The sequence below is a fragment of the Vipera ursinii genome, assembly GCF_947247035.1.
Source record: "Vipera ursinii genome assembly, chromosome: 1".
Taxonomy (NCBI): Eukaryota; Metazoa; Chordata; class Lepidosauria; order Squamata; family Viperidae; genus Vipera; species Vipera ursinii.
In genome coordinates, this window is record NC_139512.1 from 231421836 (window position 1) to 231438452 (window position 16617).

At 39.2% G+C, this 16617-nt stretch overlaps 1 protein-coding gene across 1 annotated transcript in view; it reads right to left on the minus strand.

Annotated features, from left to right (window-relative positions):
* Nucleotides 1-16617, minus strand: part of EYS (eyes shut homolog) — a gene marked incomplete at both ends in the record, with an annotated part of 678422 nt that overhangs the window by 474946 nt on the left and 186859 nt on the right. The window contains 2 exons of the mRNA XM_083372645.1: nt 8737-8815; nt 9375-9546. Coding sequence (XP_083228771.1) covers nt 8737-8815; nt 9375-9546 — 251 coding nt within the window. The remainder of the gene's footprint in view (nt 1-8736; nt 8816-9374; nt 9547-16617) is intronic.

Below are 16617 nucleotides of genomic sequence, written 5' to 3' on the forward strand. Positions count from 1 at the left end.
AAGCTTCACCTGCTTAGACTTTCTTCACTTTCATATATCTATACAGACTTGGGCATTTTATGGCCCCTAGGCTACATCTGACCCCTGGGTGGTCCCTGTTAGGAGGTGGAGCATTGGTGGCAGGGGGAAGAGTGCTGGCAGCATTGGGGGTAGAGGGTGGGGTGGTAGCAGCAGTGCAGGTGAGATCAGGGGCTGGGGGGCTGGGGGGGTGGCATTGGCACTCCACAAACTCTCAGTTTCTCATGTGGCCCCTTGGGAAAATTAATTGCCCACCCTTGATCTATGCCCAACTTTTATTATTATTATCAACTATTTATTGATTTATTAATCATAGCTGCCCATCTCATAAGTGATTTTGGGTGCCACGCCTCAATTGTATGAAACAACAAATATCTAAAAATAATCATTATAAAAATATAAAAAATCATTATCAAAAATGAAAATATTCTCCAAAATTTAAAATCTTGGATATAGTTCATTTTGGCCCTATTTAAGGTTTTAGATGGAAATGTGAAGTACTTTGTAAAGTTCTTCACTGTAGGAAATGTAAGAGGGGCCAATTAGTGATAGTGATTTATACCGCCATTAATCTTATATTAATTAGGAATAAAGTGAGAGTTGGATCCAGTTTTGGATTTTTTGTTTGAGGATATAACTGTGTTACATTTACTGGTAGTTCCTATCTATTCACCATAACTGAGCCATTACTGTTGTTAGTCACTGTGGTTGTAAGATGAGGCACTCACATGAGTGGAAGTAATTTTATGACAATTTTTGCAGCAGTTGTTAAGCAAACCCATTCATTAGAATAGAATAGAATAGAATAGAATAGAATAGAATAGAATAGAATAGAATAGAATAGAACAGAACAGAACAGAACAGAACAGAACAGAACAGAACAGAACAGAACAGAACAGAATAGAATAGAATAGAATAGAATAGAATAGAATAGAATAGAATAGAATAGAATAACAGAGTTGGAAGGGAAAACCTATACCATTTCAGACAAATGATTGTCCAATCTCTTCTTAAAAACTTCCAGTGTTGGAGGATTTCCTTGTGACACAGGAGTTAGTTTTACTTAAAAGTATGCAGTTATTTTTACTGAAATGCAAATGAATCCAAAAGGGACTATATGAAAATAATGTGCTTTCTTTCTCAGAATTTCAACTGGGAAATGTAGGGTGATTTATTACAAAACATTATATAAAGTAATTGAATTATACATCCCATGGGAAGGCTGGGGTACTTCGCATACTATTAAAAATAAAACTCAACTCTAATGTCTGCACTAAATTAATTAAAATACTTGATGAAGCCTACTAAGTCAATTTTGTTTTTTTTAAAATCAGTCTTTCTTTTGAAACAGCAATTTCCAATTAGTGTCATTCTATTTTTATGAACTTAAAAAAATACTTCATTTCTTTTTTTCCTACTCATTTTCCTCTAGCTTGTTAGCCCTTTAAACTATTCTTATAGTTTTCTTCCCTTTATATTCTATATTTGAAATTTAAAGGGAGCAAATCACCCTGAGTTAATCATTCACTAAAAAAAAAATCATTCCAATCATTGGGAAGTATTAGAATGATAAATACAGCTAGGCATAAAGACACACACTCAATATAGGAGCAGAATACAAACTGTTTGATAGTTAATTTCAAATGAAGGAGGGTTACGTTTGGGAAAAAAAATCTCATTTCAGATTTCTAAATACCTCTTGACACTTCCCACTGATTTCCTAAGTTACTAGTAAAGAGGAAGTGTACTAAAGTCATTGTGTAAACAAACCTATTCCTGTCCTTAGGTGATCAAGGTAGCCATAATCCTGTTAGCGTAGCTGCACGTATTCCCCTGCAACTGTCTTATGCAAACTGTCTTCTGATAAGAATGTGTAAAATTTAACCTTATAAGGAACAAAGTACAAGCAAGTAATAGGGGGGTATAAATATGTCTGTTCGTACACCCCTCGGGGTTCAGACCCTTTGCTTTGTTTAAGCCCTCTGAACCTGCACAATAAACCTTTCCTCTCCTGAAGAGCTGGCGTGAGTCTCTTCTTTCTACAACAGTTTCATGGTGACCACGAAGGAACAACATAGCGAGGCGATGTTTCGCTGAGGGCAGCCCGACCCTTCAGACCCAACGAGAGGCCACTCCTGAAACATTCTCCAGGTGCCACAGGGGAAAGCACCTCCAGGACACAGCAGTGACACCTCTATGGGGCCGAAGGTGCAGATGGCTAGTCCAAGATCCCTTGAGGGAAGGGAAGGAGGTCTGAATGCAAATCCTGGCCAGGAAGGGGAGAGGATGAGTGTGAAGATGCCTCAGGCGAGTATATGTTAAAGCAGTAAAGTACGTATCTCACTTGAAGATAGAAGAGGGGGACTGATCACCCTCGTGGACTCGGGACATCAATCCTAAAGTAGTTCGTGTTAGGCTGTGTGGGAGGTTAAGCCATTGCAGTTCCTATCGGTGACCGCTGGAACGTCTGGGACCGTAGGTCAGTGGCAGTGTTCTTTGAATGGGGGGGCAAAGCAGTGTTCCCAGCACACGTCTGGAATGCATGTTGAAAGGCTTTGATGAATATTTCAATCACACACAGTATATAGACCAATGGTGGAATGCAGTAGCAGAGAAGGCAGATGACTTATTGCAATGTCAGGCTGAGATGGTTTGCCTCTGTATTGCCAGATCTAAGGGAAAGAAGCTAGGGGTTGTGTCAAAGAGATTTAAGGATGTGAAAATATCTGAAACTGAGGTGTCTGATACCAAGAAAGAGGTGCTGGTCGAGGAAGAGGAAGTAATTTTTAGACCCCCTCCTTATGTGCCACGTCCTCCCCTGCTGCCTCAACTGTTAGCAGCAGGAGCTGCTGCAACACCAAGTGAAGCGCAGCCAGCAGTAAGAAAGAAGCAGAGGAGAAAGGAGCCCACGGCTCCTAAGGAAGAGCAGGATCCTTCTGTGGCTGGGAAGCGTGAGATAGGTGATGATGATGATGATGATGAAGAGGAAGGATTAGCTGCTGGGGTAGATGTATTGGTAGGAGTAATGACAAGGTCAGCCACAGCTAAAGCAGCGACTGCTAAGTGAGGATTCTTAGCCCCCTTAAGGCAGACAGACTAGCAAGTTATAAATCAACAGGGTCAGGTGGAGTTCTGACCTATGTTTCAATATGTCCCATTCACAACCATGGATCTCCTGAACTGGAAGCAGCATTATGGTCCTATGACCACTAAGCCAACAGAAATGGCGAAACTGTTCCAGACCATCATGCAAACCCACAACCCCACATGGCAGAATGTACAGCAGTTGTTGAATACACTATTAAGTTTGGAGGAAAAGGAGAAGTGGAGAGCCGCGGTTAGGAAGTGTGTTAGGGACAGATAACGTACCGTGCAGGATATACAGGCAGAGTTACTGATAAGGGCACCAGAGCAGGATCCAGGTTGGGACATTAGGGATGCAGCGCAAATGACATTGTTGCGGAATATCAGAATTTAACAGTAGAGGCACTTTGGAAACCAGGAAAAACCCCAGTCTAAGCCGCCTTTGGTAACGCAGGGAGCAGATGAAAGCCCGGAGAGTTTTTTGCAACGGTTGATTGAGGCTTATGAGCTGTATACACAGATAGATCCGAGACATGAAGACAATGTACGAATGTTAAATGAGAGATTCATAGCACAAAGTTATGGTGATATTAGGAAGAAGTTGCAGAGGTTGGAAGGAGCTCTGGGAAAGAATACCAGTGAATTGCTGGAGGTGGCAAGCAAAGTGTATGTTAATAGAGACAAAGTAGAGAAGAAAGAGAGGGAAGCACGAATGCAGAGGAAAACAGAATTGCTGGCGGTAGCTTTACAAGGGAAAACACTGCTGGGGCCAAATCAATGTGCGTATTGTAGGGAAGAAGGTCATTGGCAGAGGGAATGTCCGAAATGAGGGACGAGAGGACGAGGCTGGAGAGGAAGGATAGGTCTTAGAAGATGAAGGTCTATAATCTATAGTCCCTTTGCTTTGTTTAAGCCCTCTGAACCTGCACAATAAACCTTTCCTTTCCTGAAAAGCTGGCGTGAGTCTCTTCTTTCTACAACACTAGAAAATGACATTTATTGCTAAATAACCAAATATTAGTTATAGTACGTGGGTTAATCTCAAATGAGACATGCTTAAATCCTAGAAGGAAGACAGGTAATATACTTACATTGACACTGAGATGTCTTAAAGAGGCTTCACTTAACTTGAGGACATTGACTAAGCTCCTGAATTTTAGAGCAAGAATAACATTTGAAGCATGCAGACTCCATTTTGGCACTAAGTTTTCCCCTTTCCTTGCTGGTCTTGAAATCCTTGATACCCTCCAGTATTGTACTAGAGAGTCCCTGTCCAACAAGGCACCCTGAAGGATTGAGGTGAGAGTGTGACAGAGCCAGCATCAACTTCCCTCCGCCCTGTGTGTTCCCACAGAGAGGGCCTCCTCAGGGTGCCACCGGTCAGAGAATGTCGTCTGGTGGCCCCCAGGGGGAGGTCCTTCTCTGTGGGCACCCCAGATTTATGGAATCGGTTGCCGGTCGAGCTCCGGATGGCGCCCGACCTTCGCTCCTTCCGACGCGATCTGAAGACGCACTTATTCGAACAAGCCGGCCTGGCCTGATGGGGGGATGGGTTTGGGATTTTATTGTTGTTTTTTAATATATGTATTTACTGTTTTAGTTTGGGCATTGTATTTAATTCTTTTTTAACTTTTGTATTTTTGTATTTTTATATACTTGCCCTGTTCACCACCCTGAGTCCTTCGGGAGAAGGGCGGTATATAAATAAAATTATTATTATTATTATTATTATCCTCCCTTTCTATATGGAGTATTGCTGTTACCGTTTTCATTTTAAAATAAGATGGAGAACCTGTGGCCTTCAGATGCAATCTGACTCACAGGCCCTGTCTCAATTTTTTCCCAATTCCAGATCTATCAGTGTAAAAGATACACATACAAGCTGAGTGTAAGTCCCCTAAAAAAACATGAACTATAGAAATGGTTTGGATAAATAAAGTTTCAAATAATCCAGGCAGACTACCGAATTGTGAGATATCAGGTATCATTAGGTATCAGTTCCCCCAAAAAAATACTTGGCAACTTTAAGATGTGTGGACTTGCAACTCCCATAATTCCCCAGCCAGCATACTGACTTAGGAATTCTGGGAGTTGAAGTCTATACACGTTAAAAGTTGCCAGGTCTGAAAAACACCTATTTCATATTACATATCTACCTGCATACATGTAAAAACTCTTTTGAAAATGGCATCTTTTCCCATTTTTCTTACATTGAGTTTCTCAGGAAATACACACATTAATATAGTTGTGCTAATAGAACAGAAGGAATCAGCATCTGTTCCTTAATGAATTAAGTTACAAGCTCTGCAGAAAATGCAATGTCTCTTTTAGAACAAATGAGAAAAGGAAATCCAATAAGTCAGATTCCCTAAAGAAAAAATCACAAATGTTAATTACAATGGGACACATTTCTGAAGAAGAACACAGCTGCCAGAATGGAAGAGTTTGGGCAGAAGACTCTCATTCCAGGGGTGAACGGGGAAAAGTGAAGTCCTTCAGCATTCCTGGCTCCTCCCTAGCCAATCATAGATGTGAAGGATTAGACCCACAGGACCAGGGTGCATATTTATTATGCATTATGCATTTTTATTCCTCTCTGAAGATGTAATCCCAGAACAGTAGACAGCAAAAAATAATTACAGTGAAAAGTTAAAGCACACACACACACACACACACACACACACACACACACAAAAAATACACTGAAAAGCACAAAATGAAAAAAGGAACATAAAGCAGTTACCAAGATTAAGAATCATTTTTAATGTAGAAATATGATTTTCCTTAGTCACTTTGGCTGGGTTTTCCCCCTGCAATGTCAAAACCCAAAACCCACATAATGGCTTAACTCAATGTCCATTATCTGAATGGGGTTGTAGAGTATTGAGTCAAGATACAAATCCAGAAAAGGACCAGAAAATAAACCATGGTATGATGCCAGACACTCTTTTATAGGGAGAAAAAAATGTCCAACATTTTTTTGAGAAAGAAGGCTCAACATTAGCAGAAATAGAAATAGTAAGCCAATCACTATGTTGCAAACTTGGCCATTATTTTGCACCCACCACTATACCTAGCATTATTCTGAGGCAAAATGGTGTGTGAGAGGCAGTTGCTATACATATACATACAATAGTGAATACTCATACAACACAGATACAGACATATATCACATGTTATAATACTGTCATGATGGTGGATTTTTTTAAAGTAGATATCTTTTATTTCATATCTCAAAAAGATTGTCAGAAAAGTGCCTTTTGAGATACTTTAGTGAACTTTAAAAAGCAGCCCCCTTGGATCTATCATCCCAAGGCACTCCAGAAACTGTTTAGAGTGCAAGAACTAAGAAATATAAATTATTTTCTATGTTCATTCCCCTTTCCAGTGAAACAATACTGTAAATCTTTTGCCACAGTTAAATTCCCTGTGCAATATTCTGGCTTTTAATATTGAGCAGAGGAACTGAATGTGCCGACCTTATAAGATGAAGGACATTTAAATCTGACACTATAGTTAGCACTGAATACTGCTTGCCTGCTTATATAGCAGTGGAATTGAACATAAAGGTAATGCTAGGTTTTTGGTTTTTTTTAAAAAAACCACCTTGCTTTCAGAGCCTTTTATGTCCTGAACTTGTCATATGCACAGCGTCATTCATAAATGGAACTCAAACTCTTAATGAATTGATAATATGAGCTACCAAACATCAAAAGAAATAGACCTTCACATGGCAAAAAGTATGGATCATCCTAGAATACTAACAGGAGATAGTAAATAATTGTTTGAATGGCAATTTAAACTCCTCTTGTACTATTGAGACATCTTATACAACTAATACTTCTAATATGAAATCCTTTCTAGAGCAAATGTATTACATATTTAATCAATTAAAGTTTTAATAAAACATTAAAACTATCTGAGAATGAGACTAGCAGGCTGATATCTACAAAACAGAAATGGAGCAAATGGATTTGCTCCACTGATACTTTTATTTTAAACAATGGGTTGTCTACATTGTAGCTTTTTTGTTTGCATGTTTTTATGCATGCATCTGTCTTTCTGTCTGTCTCATTTCTAGAACCCCTTGACTCCAGAACCATTCTGGGCAGCTTGCAAGTTGGGAAAAAAAAGAGGAAACTCACAAAATCAGAAAAAAAAATAATAGTCACCAAAAGGGAACAATAAAAAAAACTATCTCCTTTTTATAATGGGGTCTGGCAGACAGACACCTAACCCAACCCCCAAGACCAAGCTTTCATGGCATGTTTAAAGGCATGCAGGATAGCAGCATTTTGAATTTCTCAGGTGGCTGCTGCTTAGGTCCTGCTGAGTTATACTGTTTAGTCAATGGAACCCAGAACACGACAGTTCTATTTGATTGCACAGAATGGGCAGAAATCATGAGAGATGATCCCTCAGGTAAGTAGGCTCTATGCCATGTAGAATACTATAAAGGATAACTGCATTTTGAATCGCACCGGGAAACTTAGTGGTAACCAATACAATTTGCAGAACAGAGATGTTATATGAATATAACAAGACCTGCCCATAACTGCTCATGCCACCCCATTTTCCACAAATGACAATGACTCTGGGTAGGTTACATTAAAGCCAACAGAAATAAATCAACAATCCAGATAATAAATGACCAACTAATTCAACTAATAAAAAAAGTAAAATCCACTTAACCAGCAGAAACTGCTTAACCTCCCCATCCATATGCCTGGGGAGTAGCCAGGTTTTTAATGACTTATGGAAGGCTGACAGGTCAAGGCCATTCCTATCTCCAGAGGGATGCTGTTCCGCAGGGCAGCCACCACAATATATAGCAGCACTCCTGATTCCACATGTCATCTCCCAAGTGGCCTTCCATAGCCAAAAGGGACAGGATCTAGCAAACAGGTGGTCAGAGAAACAGTGCCAAGTATTCTGTCCATTTTCTTATGAGACACCAAATCAAACAATATCAGTGAACTGAGCAAAATCAGGCCTTCATCACCTTGTTCTGAATAATTCAAGCAGTCCAACTCTGAACCACTTTATTCACCAATGTCTAGAGTATTTTTTCTCATTGTCCACTAGATTATAGTATGCTATGCTCCATTCTTCCATAAAAAAGAATTTGTGACCTGAAAAAAAGCCACTGGATCTTCAGTCCAGAGGAGATTTGTACAAATGGAATGATGAGTAAGACGAATCTTTGCAGCCTGAAGGCTCTTTACTTCTTCATAGATTTCAGGGATTTTCTGGAACAATGCCAGAAGAGGTTGAGCGGCCTTCAGGAGAATAGAGATTGCTGAATTTGACCAGACTGTTATGGATCATGGAAATATTACAGATTGCCAGCTCCCATTAACTTTCTTGTGGTTCAAGAGCAGCAAACTTTATTTTTATTCCACTCAAAGGTGCAAACTTGTGAGTTCTGGACCACAGTGTTGGACAACAAGTAGCAGTCTTGTAGTTCATGCAAAGTTTCCTTATGCTTATTTTGGAAAGACAAAAAGCTCCAAATTAGACCTTTAAAATGCAATATAGTTTGAATTCCAGCATATTTCACCTTTATCCCAAAATGTATGGGTTTTACTAAATCTCATATGTTTGACAGTCCTCTGTTTTAAAAAGAATACTTACATTAACATCAAGTTCACATCTTGAGTTGGTCCATCCAGGATCACAGCTGCATCGATATCCATCTATGAGATCGACGCATCTGAAAAAGAAAGTACAGTTCTATGTACAATCCAAAGTAATCTTCGTCTTTGAGATGAAATACCAAGCATATTATTTTGCTATATCTGTAACATCTTAGATTAATTCTGATATGTTTCTGATTTCTGAGATAATGATCTATTATTCATACAAGTTTCTGTTGAAAACCCTTCCTGAAGTATTTTCACTTGCATACACATTGGCCTCTGCTCCGCAAAACCAACCGACTAACCAACCAAAACCTATTTCAACCTGCTAGAATGAAAAGAGTGGAAAACCAATGTTAAGTATATTAACATCTAATTTCAATCAGTTATTGAAAATTACTGTATGTCATTACATTGAAATGTAAGAAGCAATAAGATAATGTATCAACATATTGCACTAGCTTAAACTGGCACCATCTGTTATTCATTTAGCTGTGCCTGTGCTTTGATTCTATGGAATAATATAATTAGAAACATCTGCAACAATCTTTCTTGACATTAAATTTTCAACATTGCTAGCCCTTTTTTAAAAGAACAGGGTAACCAAAATTTAAAAAAAATGCAAAGAATCACCTTCCATGAACACAAGGTGTTGAGGAACACTCATCAGTATTTGTTTCACATTTTATGCCAGTAAAACCACGTTGACAATAACACTTGTAATAGTTGATGTGATCAACACAGGTTCCATTGTTGAGGCAAGGTGCTGAGACACACTCATCTATATCCACTTCGCACTGCTTACCTGAAACACAAATTTATAAAAGGAGAAGTGAAGTTTCTTTGTGTCCTGTTTTGAGTCTTTCAGAGAGGACTGGTTCTTTATTTTTTTAAATCCTTTTGTATGCTTAATCATTTAAAAGAGCCTAAATACAGGCCTGCAATCTACTTTACAGTTAAGTTACAATATACACAATAGTTCTTTTTTCCTTAAAGAAGCTCAAAGTTCTTTGAATGCGATAGGTGCAACTGAAAATATGAGAAATTATTATTTGTTATATTATTTTCACTTAACAAGAAGCTTTCCCTAGTTATCTTATCAAAAGAGCACAAGCACAAACAGAAAGTAACTCCAGTGTATGTGTGTATGCGTGTGTTGTGCTTAGCTCCTAGGTTAAAACACAAGTAAAATTGAAAGGAGCTTCCACTAGAAATTTAAGATAGTGTTCAACTATCTTACATATTTTTAATTTCACAATAGCCTTAGAAGGTCAATCTAAAAAACAGGACTGCAGTTGTCCAGAGACTTCATTGGCTGCAATGACATGTGAATTGGGTGTCAAATTTCAAGAAATATGAGATCCAAAACAAATATAACAGTAATTCACACCAAATGAAATACAGATTTGGAATTTGGTTAGTGTCTCCATATTTTCCTCTAATTTTGTGTTTGAATTTCATTTGTAAATTTCCTTACATAATTTTGAACACTTAATTATTTTTATGAAACTGTATATGATAAGTGGTGTAGTATCTTGCTGTAAGTAATGTTTAGTTTTAGCAGCTCTATCATTCTAACATCACAGCACTTGCAAGAAAACTAGGTTTCTCAAGGGAAATGCTCAAAATAGGAAATATTTTTGCTCTGAGCTTGGAACAAAAAAGATCCATTTAAAAGCTATATTTTAATAGTTTACATCAGCTTGTTCCATCTAAGGACATTTTTTTAACAAATTGAATATTTTATTCCAGTCTTCAGATCAAACTTTCTCACTTGAAGCAGTCCATTTTGAAAAGAGAATAAAAGTTTTAAGATAGAATGTCTTAGGTGTTTTTAGAACATTAACTCTAAAAACACTGCTGTTCAGAATGGCTTTCTTCTGCAATTGGAGTAAAACAACAACTTTTGTTGTGATCTCACAATAAAACTTCCCAAACACAGAACTTTTGCATTATGTGTGAGATGCTCAAAATGGCAAAACAGCCTGAATCCAAAATATGTTGCACATTTCCCCAATTTTTAGGATTCAGTTTGCAAAAAGAGAGTGGAAGGATGATCCTCATATCGCTTCAGGTATGGAGGACAACTTTCTTCTGTGGAAAGCTTTTATTCATATTCTATGAATTCATATTTCAAGGCCATATTGAATGGCCTTCCTGCTGTAGCAAGACAGTTGAACAGATGATGAAAATAGAAATAGAAGGAGCAGAGCTCAGTTCAGAGATTACAAATGTAGATAATGTCTTATGTAAGCTGACATAACTTCAAAGGTTATAACAGATTTTCCAGAATTATTATGAGACAGAAGACAAGAGAACCAGCCAGCAATGACAGAAAAAATAAAATGAAATCAGAATACTAAGCGGGGGAGAAAAGAAAGACTATGATGTAACAGCCAGTGGTGGGATTCAGCCAGTTTACAACGGTTCAGCAGAACCGGTAGCTAAATTTGGCTGCATTCGTAGAACCAGCTAGCTTCCAGAAGTCCAGTCTAGGCCTCCCAGGCTAGAATGGCCCACCAGAAGTGCATGGATGCCACTTGCAGAAATCCATTCTAGGCCTCGGAGGATTGGAGGAGGCCACCCAGTCCTAGAACAACCACCGGAAGTGTGTGGATGCAACTTCCGGAAGTCTGTTCTAGGCCTCGGAGGCCCAGGCCTGCATTGAATAAGAGAACCGGCTGTTCAGCTATTTGAATTCCACCACTGGTAACAGCTATAGGACAAGAAATAAACTAAACATTAGAAATTGGCCATTAATTGGAAAAAGATTTTGGGGTAAGACCAAGAAGATATAAGTCCACTTTTCTACTTGCCCACAACCGTCAATGGGTGACAATGGGATGGTCTGCAGCAGAGAATGACTTATGTCACAAGCTTTTTCTTGGACAATAAAATGAGATGATAGCCCTTGTATACTAATGTTGAGTTTTAGAAAGATAGATGAGACATAAAATGAAAAATTGAATAAAGGTATTTAACTAATTGATGAATGGGAAGGAGAACAGCCTGTATCTCATGAAGGGTGGTTTAAGTGGTGCAGATACTCTTGGCAGCCACAGACTCCTAATCTTGTCAGTCAGACAAAATAAGGCAACATGAAGCCAGAAATGGTCTTTATAGATAATAAAGAACTTCATTTAAGGAAGGCAGGGAAAAACCCTGAAGGATGGAAAGAAAGGTGGGTAAGAGGAAGACAGCTTTAAAATAGCCCAATTTCCTACCTTTAGTAACTTCTGTTCCTAGTCTATACTTTGAAAGTGAAAGTGAAAACCTTTGAAGTGGAGCCATTTGGGCAAATCCAGATACCTGAACATGTCCTATCATACTTTTTATTCTGGGTGGAGGAGAATCTCCTGTATGATTTGGAGTGGCTTCAGGGAAGACAATATCCATTTTTCTTCCTTCTGCTATGGTTAAGAGAAAGAAGGAATTCCTAAAGATGTTTCATTGCCTCATTGCTGAATCAAATCAGCTAACATTTCACTGATTCACTATACGTACATGGGTTTGAACCTGATTATGGAAGCTACATCTGTAGGCACTCCTGGGTGTTATAAAACTATTTTCCCCTGCTAGCTGGCAACAAGGGAGTGCACATATGTAAAACAAATTCCTGCAAGACAGTTTCTTGATCAGTTATAGTAAAGAAGAAGTGATAAAAATGCCATTAGTATACAAGTAAAACAAAAGAGCTTGTGATTCACCCATTCACTCCCCAAAGACTTGCTTCTCCATAATGTCATACTTGCCAAGAATGGAATTACAAAGAAAATTTTGAGCACATATTTGCACCTTAGCTATCCCACGACATTAGATTCCTAGATTAAAAATAACAATATTAGCTACAGTATAGTTCTAAGGGTAACTTCATGTGAACTCTATATCATTCCACAATGACATTTTCTTGACAGCAATGTAACCCTGCAAAGTGTATGAGTAGTCTTTTCATTTTGGTGAGAACTCTTGCCTTTTGCCACCTTCTACTTTGATTTTCACAAACTTTATCTAGAACATGTATCCCTGCTTTAAACAATATAGACACTACATGTAAACCTCCCATTGGCCTTGTGTAGGATGGTGGGGAATATTAAGAAGCAGAATAAGAGTCTTATATCAATGCAGATTTATTTATTATTTATCAATAATAAAGTTATGCCACTCATCTTGTCTTTACTACTTTTTTTATAAATAACAAGGCAGCGAACATACCTAATACTCATTCCTCTCATTATTTTCCTCATACCAACACCTCTGTTAGATGGGTTGGGTTGAGAGAGTGATTGGCCCAAAGACACCCAACTGGCTTTCAGGCCTAAGGGATGACTGGAACTCATGACCTCCCAGTTTCTAGCCTGATCCTTTGAACATGGGATACATTTTATCAATGGCAAGAAAAATGAGGTAGAGAGAAAGGAGTTTAACATGTATTAGTAAGCTAAATATTGGAACCCAGACAACATGTTGCTGATAAAATATTAAGGATTTGTGATTATAAAAAAATAATAAAATATGGTTATTAACAGTAAGAAATAAAAATGAAGGTTGATTGACTACCATCTGCTTTTTGAGGGAGTGAGAAATAGAACTGGCGGTAAAGTGAAAGTACTCTATTTTAGTGAGATGAAAATGACACTCTCCAGTCACATACAGTTTCCGGTGTATAAGACTATTTTTAACCCATGAAAATCTTCTCAAAGGTCAGGGGTCGTCTTATACACCTGGTGCTGAAAATTTAGGGACAGGGCTGGCTGGAAAACCTGGAGCGGATCTCCCATTTAGTCTCCGCAGGGAAAGCAGGACCAATTGGAGAAGAAGCTGCAGTTTGTGATTTTTTACAGGCTGGGGTCTGGGCGTCTTTCTTTCTAAAGTTGAAGAGCAGCTATAGTATATCCCAACTTGAAAGGCAGGTGGGGAAGGCAGCAGCCGGAGCAGCGGCTTAGCTGTAAGGACACATTTGACTCAGGAACTGGGCGGGCTGGCTGGAAAACCTGGAGCGGATCTCCCATTTGGTCTTTTTTTTAAAAAAAAAAAAATCCCATTCATATCCTGCCCTTCTCCGAAGACTCAGGGTGGCTTACAATTTAAAGCACAAATCAATGTGCTTAGCAATAGCCTTCATTCTGTGTATATGCCTGTTTATTAGGGCTTTCACCCCCCCCAAGCAGCATTATTACAAAGTCAGCTTATTGCCCCCAACAATCTGGGTCCTCATTTTACCTACCTTGGAAGGATGGAAAGCTGAGTCAACCTTGAGCCTGGTGGGATGCGAACCTGCACTAATTGCAGGCAGCTGGTTTTACGTAAGGCTCTGCGCAGTGAAAGCTTTAGAGTGAATTAGGAAAAGTGAAAAAAGTGAATTAGGAAAATAGGGAACGGTTGCTGGAATTGGGTATGTGTAGTTTAACGAAGAGAAGGGTGAGGGGTGACATGATAGCAGTGACCCAATATCTCAGGGGCTGCCACAAAGCAGAGGGAGCCAAGCTATTCTCCAAAGCACCTGAAAACAGGACAAGAAGCAATGGATGGAAACTAGTCAAGGAGAGAAGCAACCTAGAACTAAGGAGAAACTTCCTGACAGTTAGAACAATTAACCAGTGGAACAACCTGCCTCCAGAAGTGGTGAATGCTCCAACACTGGAAGTTTTTAAGAAGAGACTGGACAGCCATTTGTCTGAAATGGTATAGGGTTTCCTGCCTTAGCAGGGGGTTGGACTAGATGACCTCCAAGGTCCCCTCCAACTTCTTCTTCTTCTTCTTCTTCTTCTTCTTCTTCTTCTTCTTCTTCTTCTTCTTCTTCTTATTATTATTATTATTATTATTATTATTATTATTATTATTATTATTATTATTATTATTGTTTAATCCACTTGCACTGTTTTATGTTTACATGTTTGATGACAAACAGCCTTATGTTTATAAGTGACAGTTTTCCTACTAAGCACCTGCTTGTCATAAGCATTTGAATTAAAATTACCATATTAAAATAAAATCTGATGTTTTTTTAATTTTTATTTGGTGTGCGTTGGAAGAGGGGTAGTCTTATACGGCGAGTATAGCCCAAACCCTATAATTTAACAGGAAATGTAGGGGGTCGTCTTATACGCCCAGTCGTCTTATACGCTGGAAAATACAGTATTTCTGCTGGCCTCAGTAAGTCTAGACAATTACACTTGCAGAAATAAGCTCACAGATTTGAATTAATTCTACAACTAATAAAGAGCAGCATGTTCAAGAACTTTGGCTTTGCTGTCTTAAGTGCTAAAGTTCCCTTTATAAGGGAGAAGAGGCAAGCTTACAAGAACCCCTCACTGGACAAGAATGTTGTTAGTTGCAAAGTCATGTCCAAACCATCGTGACCCCATGGACAACATGCCTCCAGGCCTTCCTGTCCTCTACAATCATCTGGAGTTCATTTAAGCTCATGCCTACTGCTTCAGTGATTCCATCCAGCCAGTTCGTTCTCTGTCGTCCCCTTCTTCTATTGCCCTCAACCTTTCCCAGCATTAGGCTCTTCTCCAGTGAGTCCTTCCTTCTCATTAGGTGGCCAAAGCATTTGAGTTTAAACTTCAGGATCTGGCCTTCTAAAGAGCAGTCAGGGTTGATCTCCTCTAGGACTGAGTCGTTTGATTGCCTTGCAGTCCAAGGGACTCACAGGAGTCTTCTCCAGCACCATAGTTCAAAGGCCTCAATTCTTTCGCACTCAGCCGTTCTTATGGTCCAACTTTCACAGCCATACATTGCAACTGGGAAAACCATGCCCTTGACTATATGCACTTTTGTTGACAGGGTGATGTCTCTGCTTTTTAGTATGCTGTCTAGATTTGCCATAGCTTTCCTCCCAAGGAGCAAGCGTCTTTTAATTTCTTGGCTGCATTCCCATCTGCAGTGATCTTGGAGCCCAGGAAAATAAAATCTGTCACTACCTCCATTTCTTCCCCATCTATTTGCCAGGAATTGAGAGGGTTGGATGCCATGATCTTGGTTATCTTAATGTTGAGTTTCAAGCCCACTTTTGCACTTCCCTTCTTCACCCGCATCAAAAGGCTCTTTAGTTCCTCTTTCTGCCATTAGAGTGGTATCATCTGCATATCTTAGGTTGTTAATATTTCTCCCGGCAATCTTAATTCCAGCTTTGGATTCATCTAGCCCTGCCTTTCTCATGATGTGCTCTGCATATAAGTTAAATAGGCAGGGTGATAGTATACAGCCTTGCCAGACTCCTTTCCCAATTTTGAACCAATCAGTGGTTCTGTGTCCAGTTCTCACTGTTGCTTCTTAACCCGCATATAGGTTTCCCAAGAGACAAATAAGATGGTCTGGTACTCCCATCTCTTTAAGAACTTGCCACAATTTGTTATGATCCACCCAATCAAAGGCTTTAGCATAGTCAATGAAGCAGAAGTAGATGTTTTTCTGGAACTCCCTAGCTTTCTCCATGATCCAGCGTATGTTGGCAATTTGATCTCTAGTTCCTCTGCCTCTTCGAAATCCTGCCTGTACTTCTGGTAGTTCTCGATCCACATACTGCTGAAGTCTAGCTTGTAGGATTTTAAGCATGACTTTACTAGCTTGAGAAATGAGAGCAATGGTGCGATAGTTTGAACATTCTTTGGCACTGCCTTTCTTGGGAATTAGAATGTAAACTGATCTTTTCCAATCCTGTGGCCACTGTTGAGTTTTCCAAATTTGCTGGCAAATTGAGTGTAGCACTTTTACTGCATCGTCTTTTAAGATTTTGAATAGCTCAGCTGGAATACTGTCACCTCCACTAGCTTTGTTGTTGCTCAGACTTCCTAATGCCCATTTCAGTTCACATTCAAGGATGTCTGGCTTGAGGTCAGTGACCACCCAATCGTGGTTATCTGGGATGTTA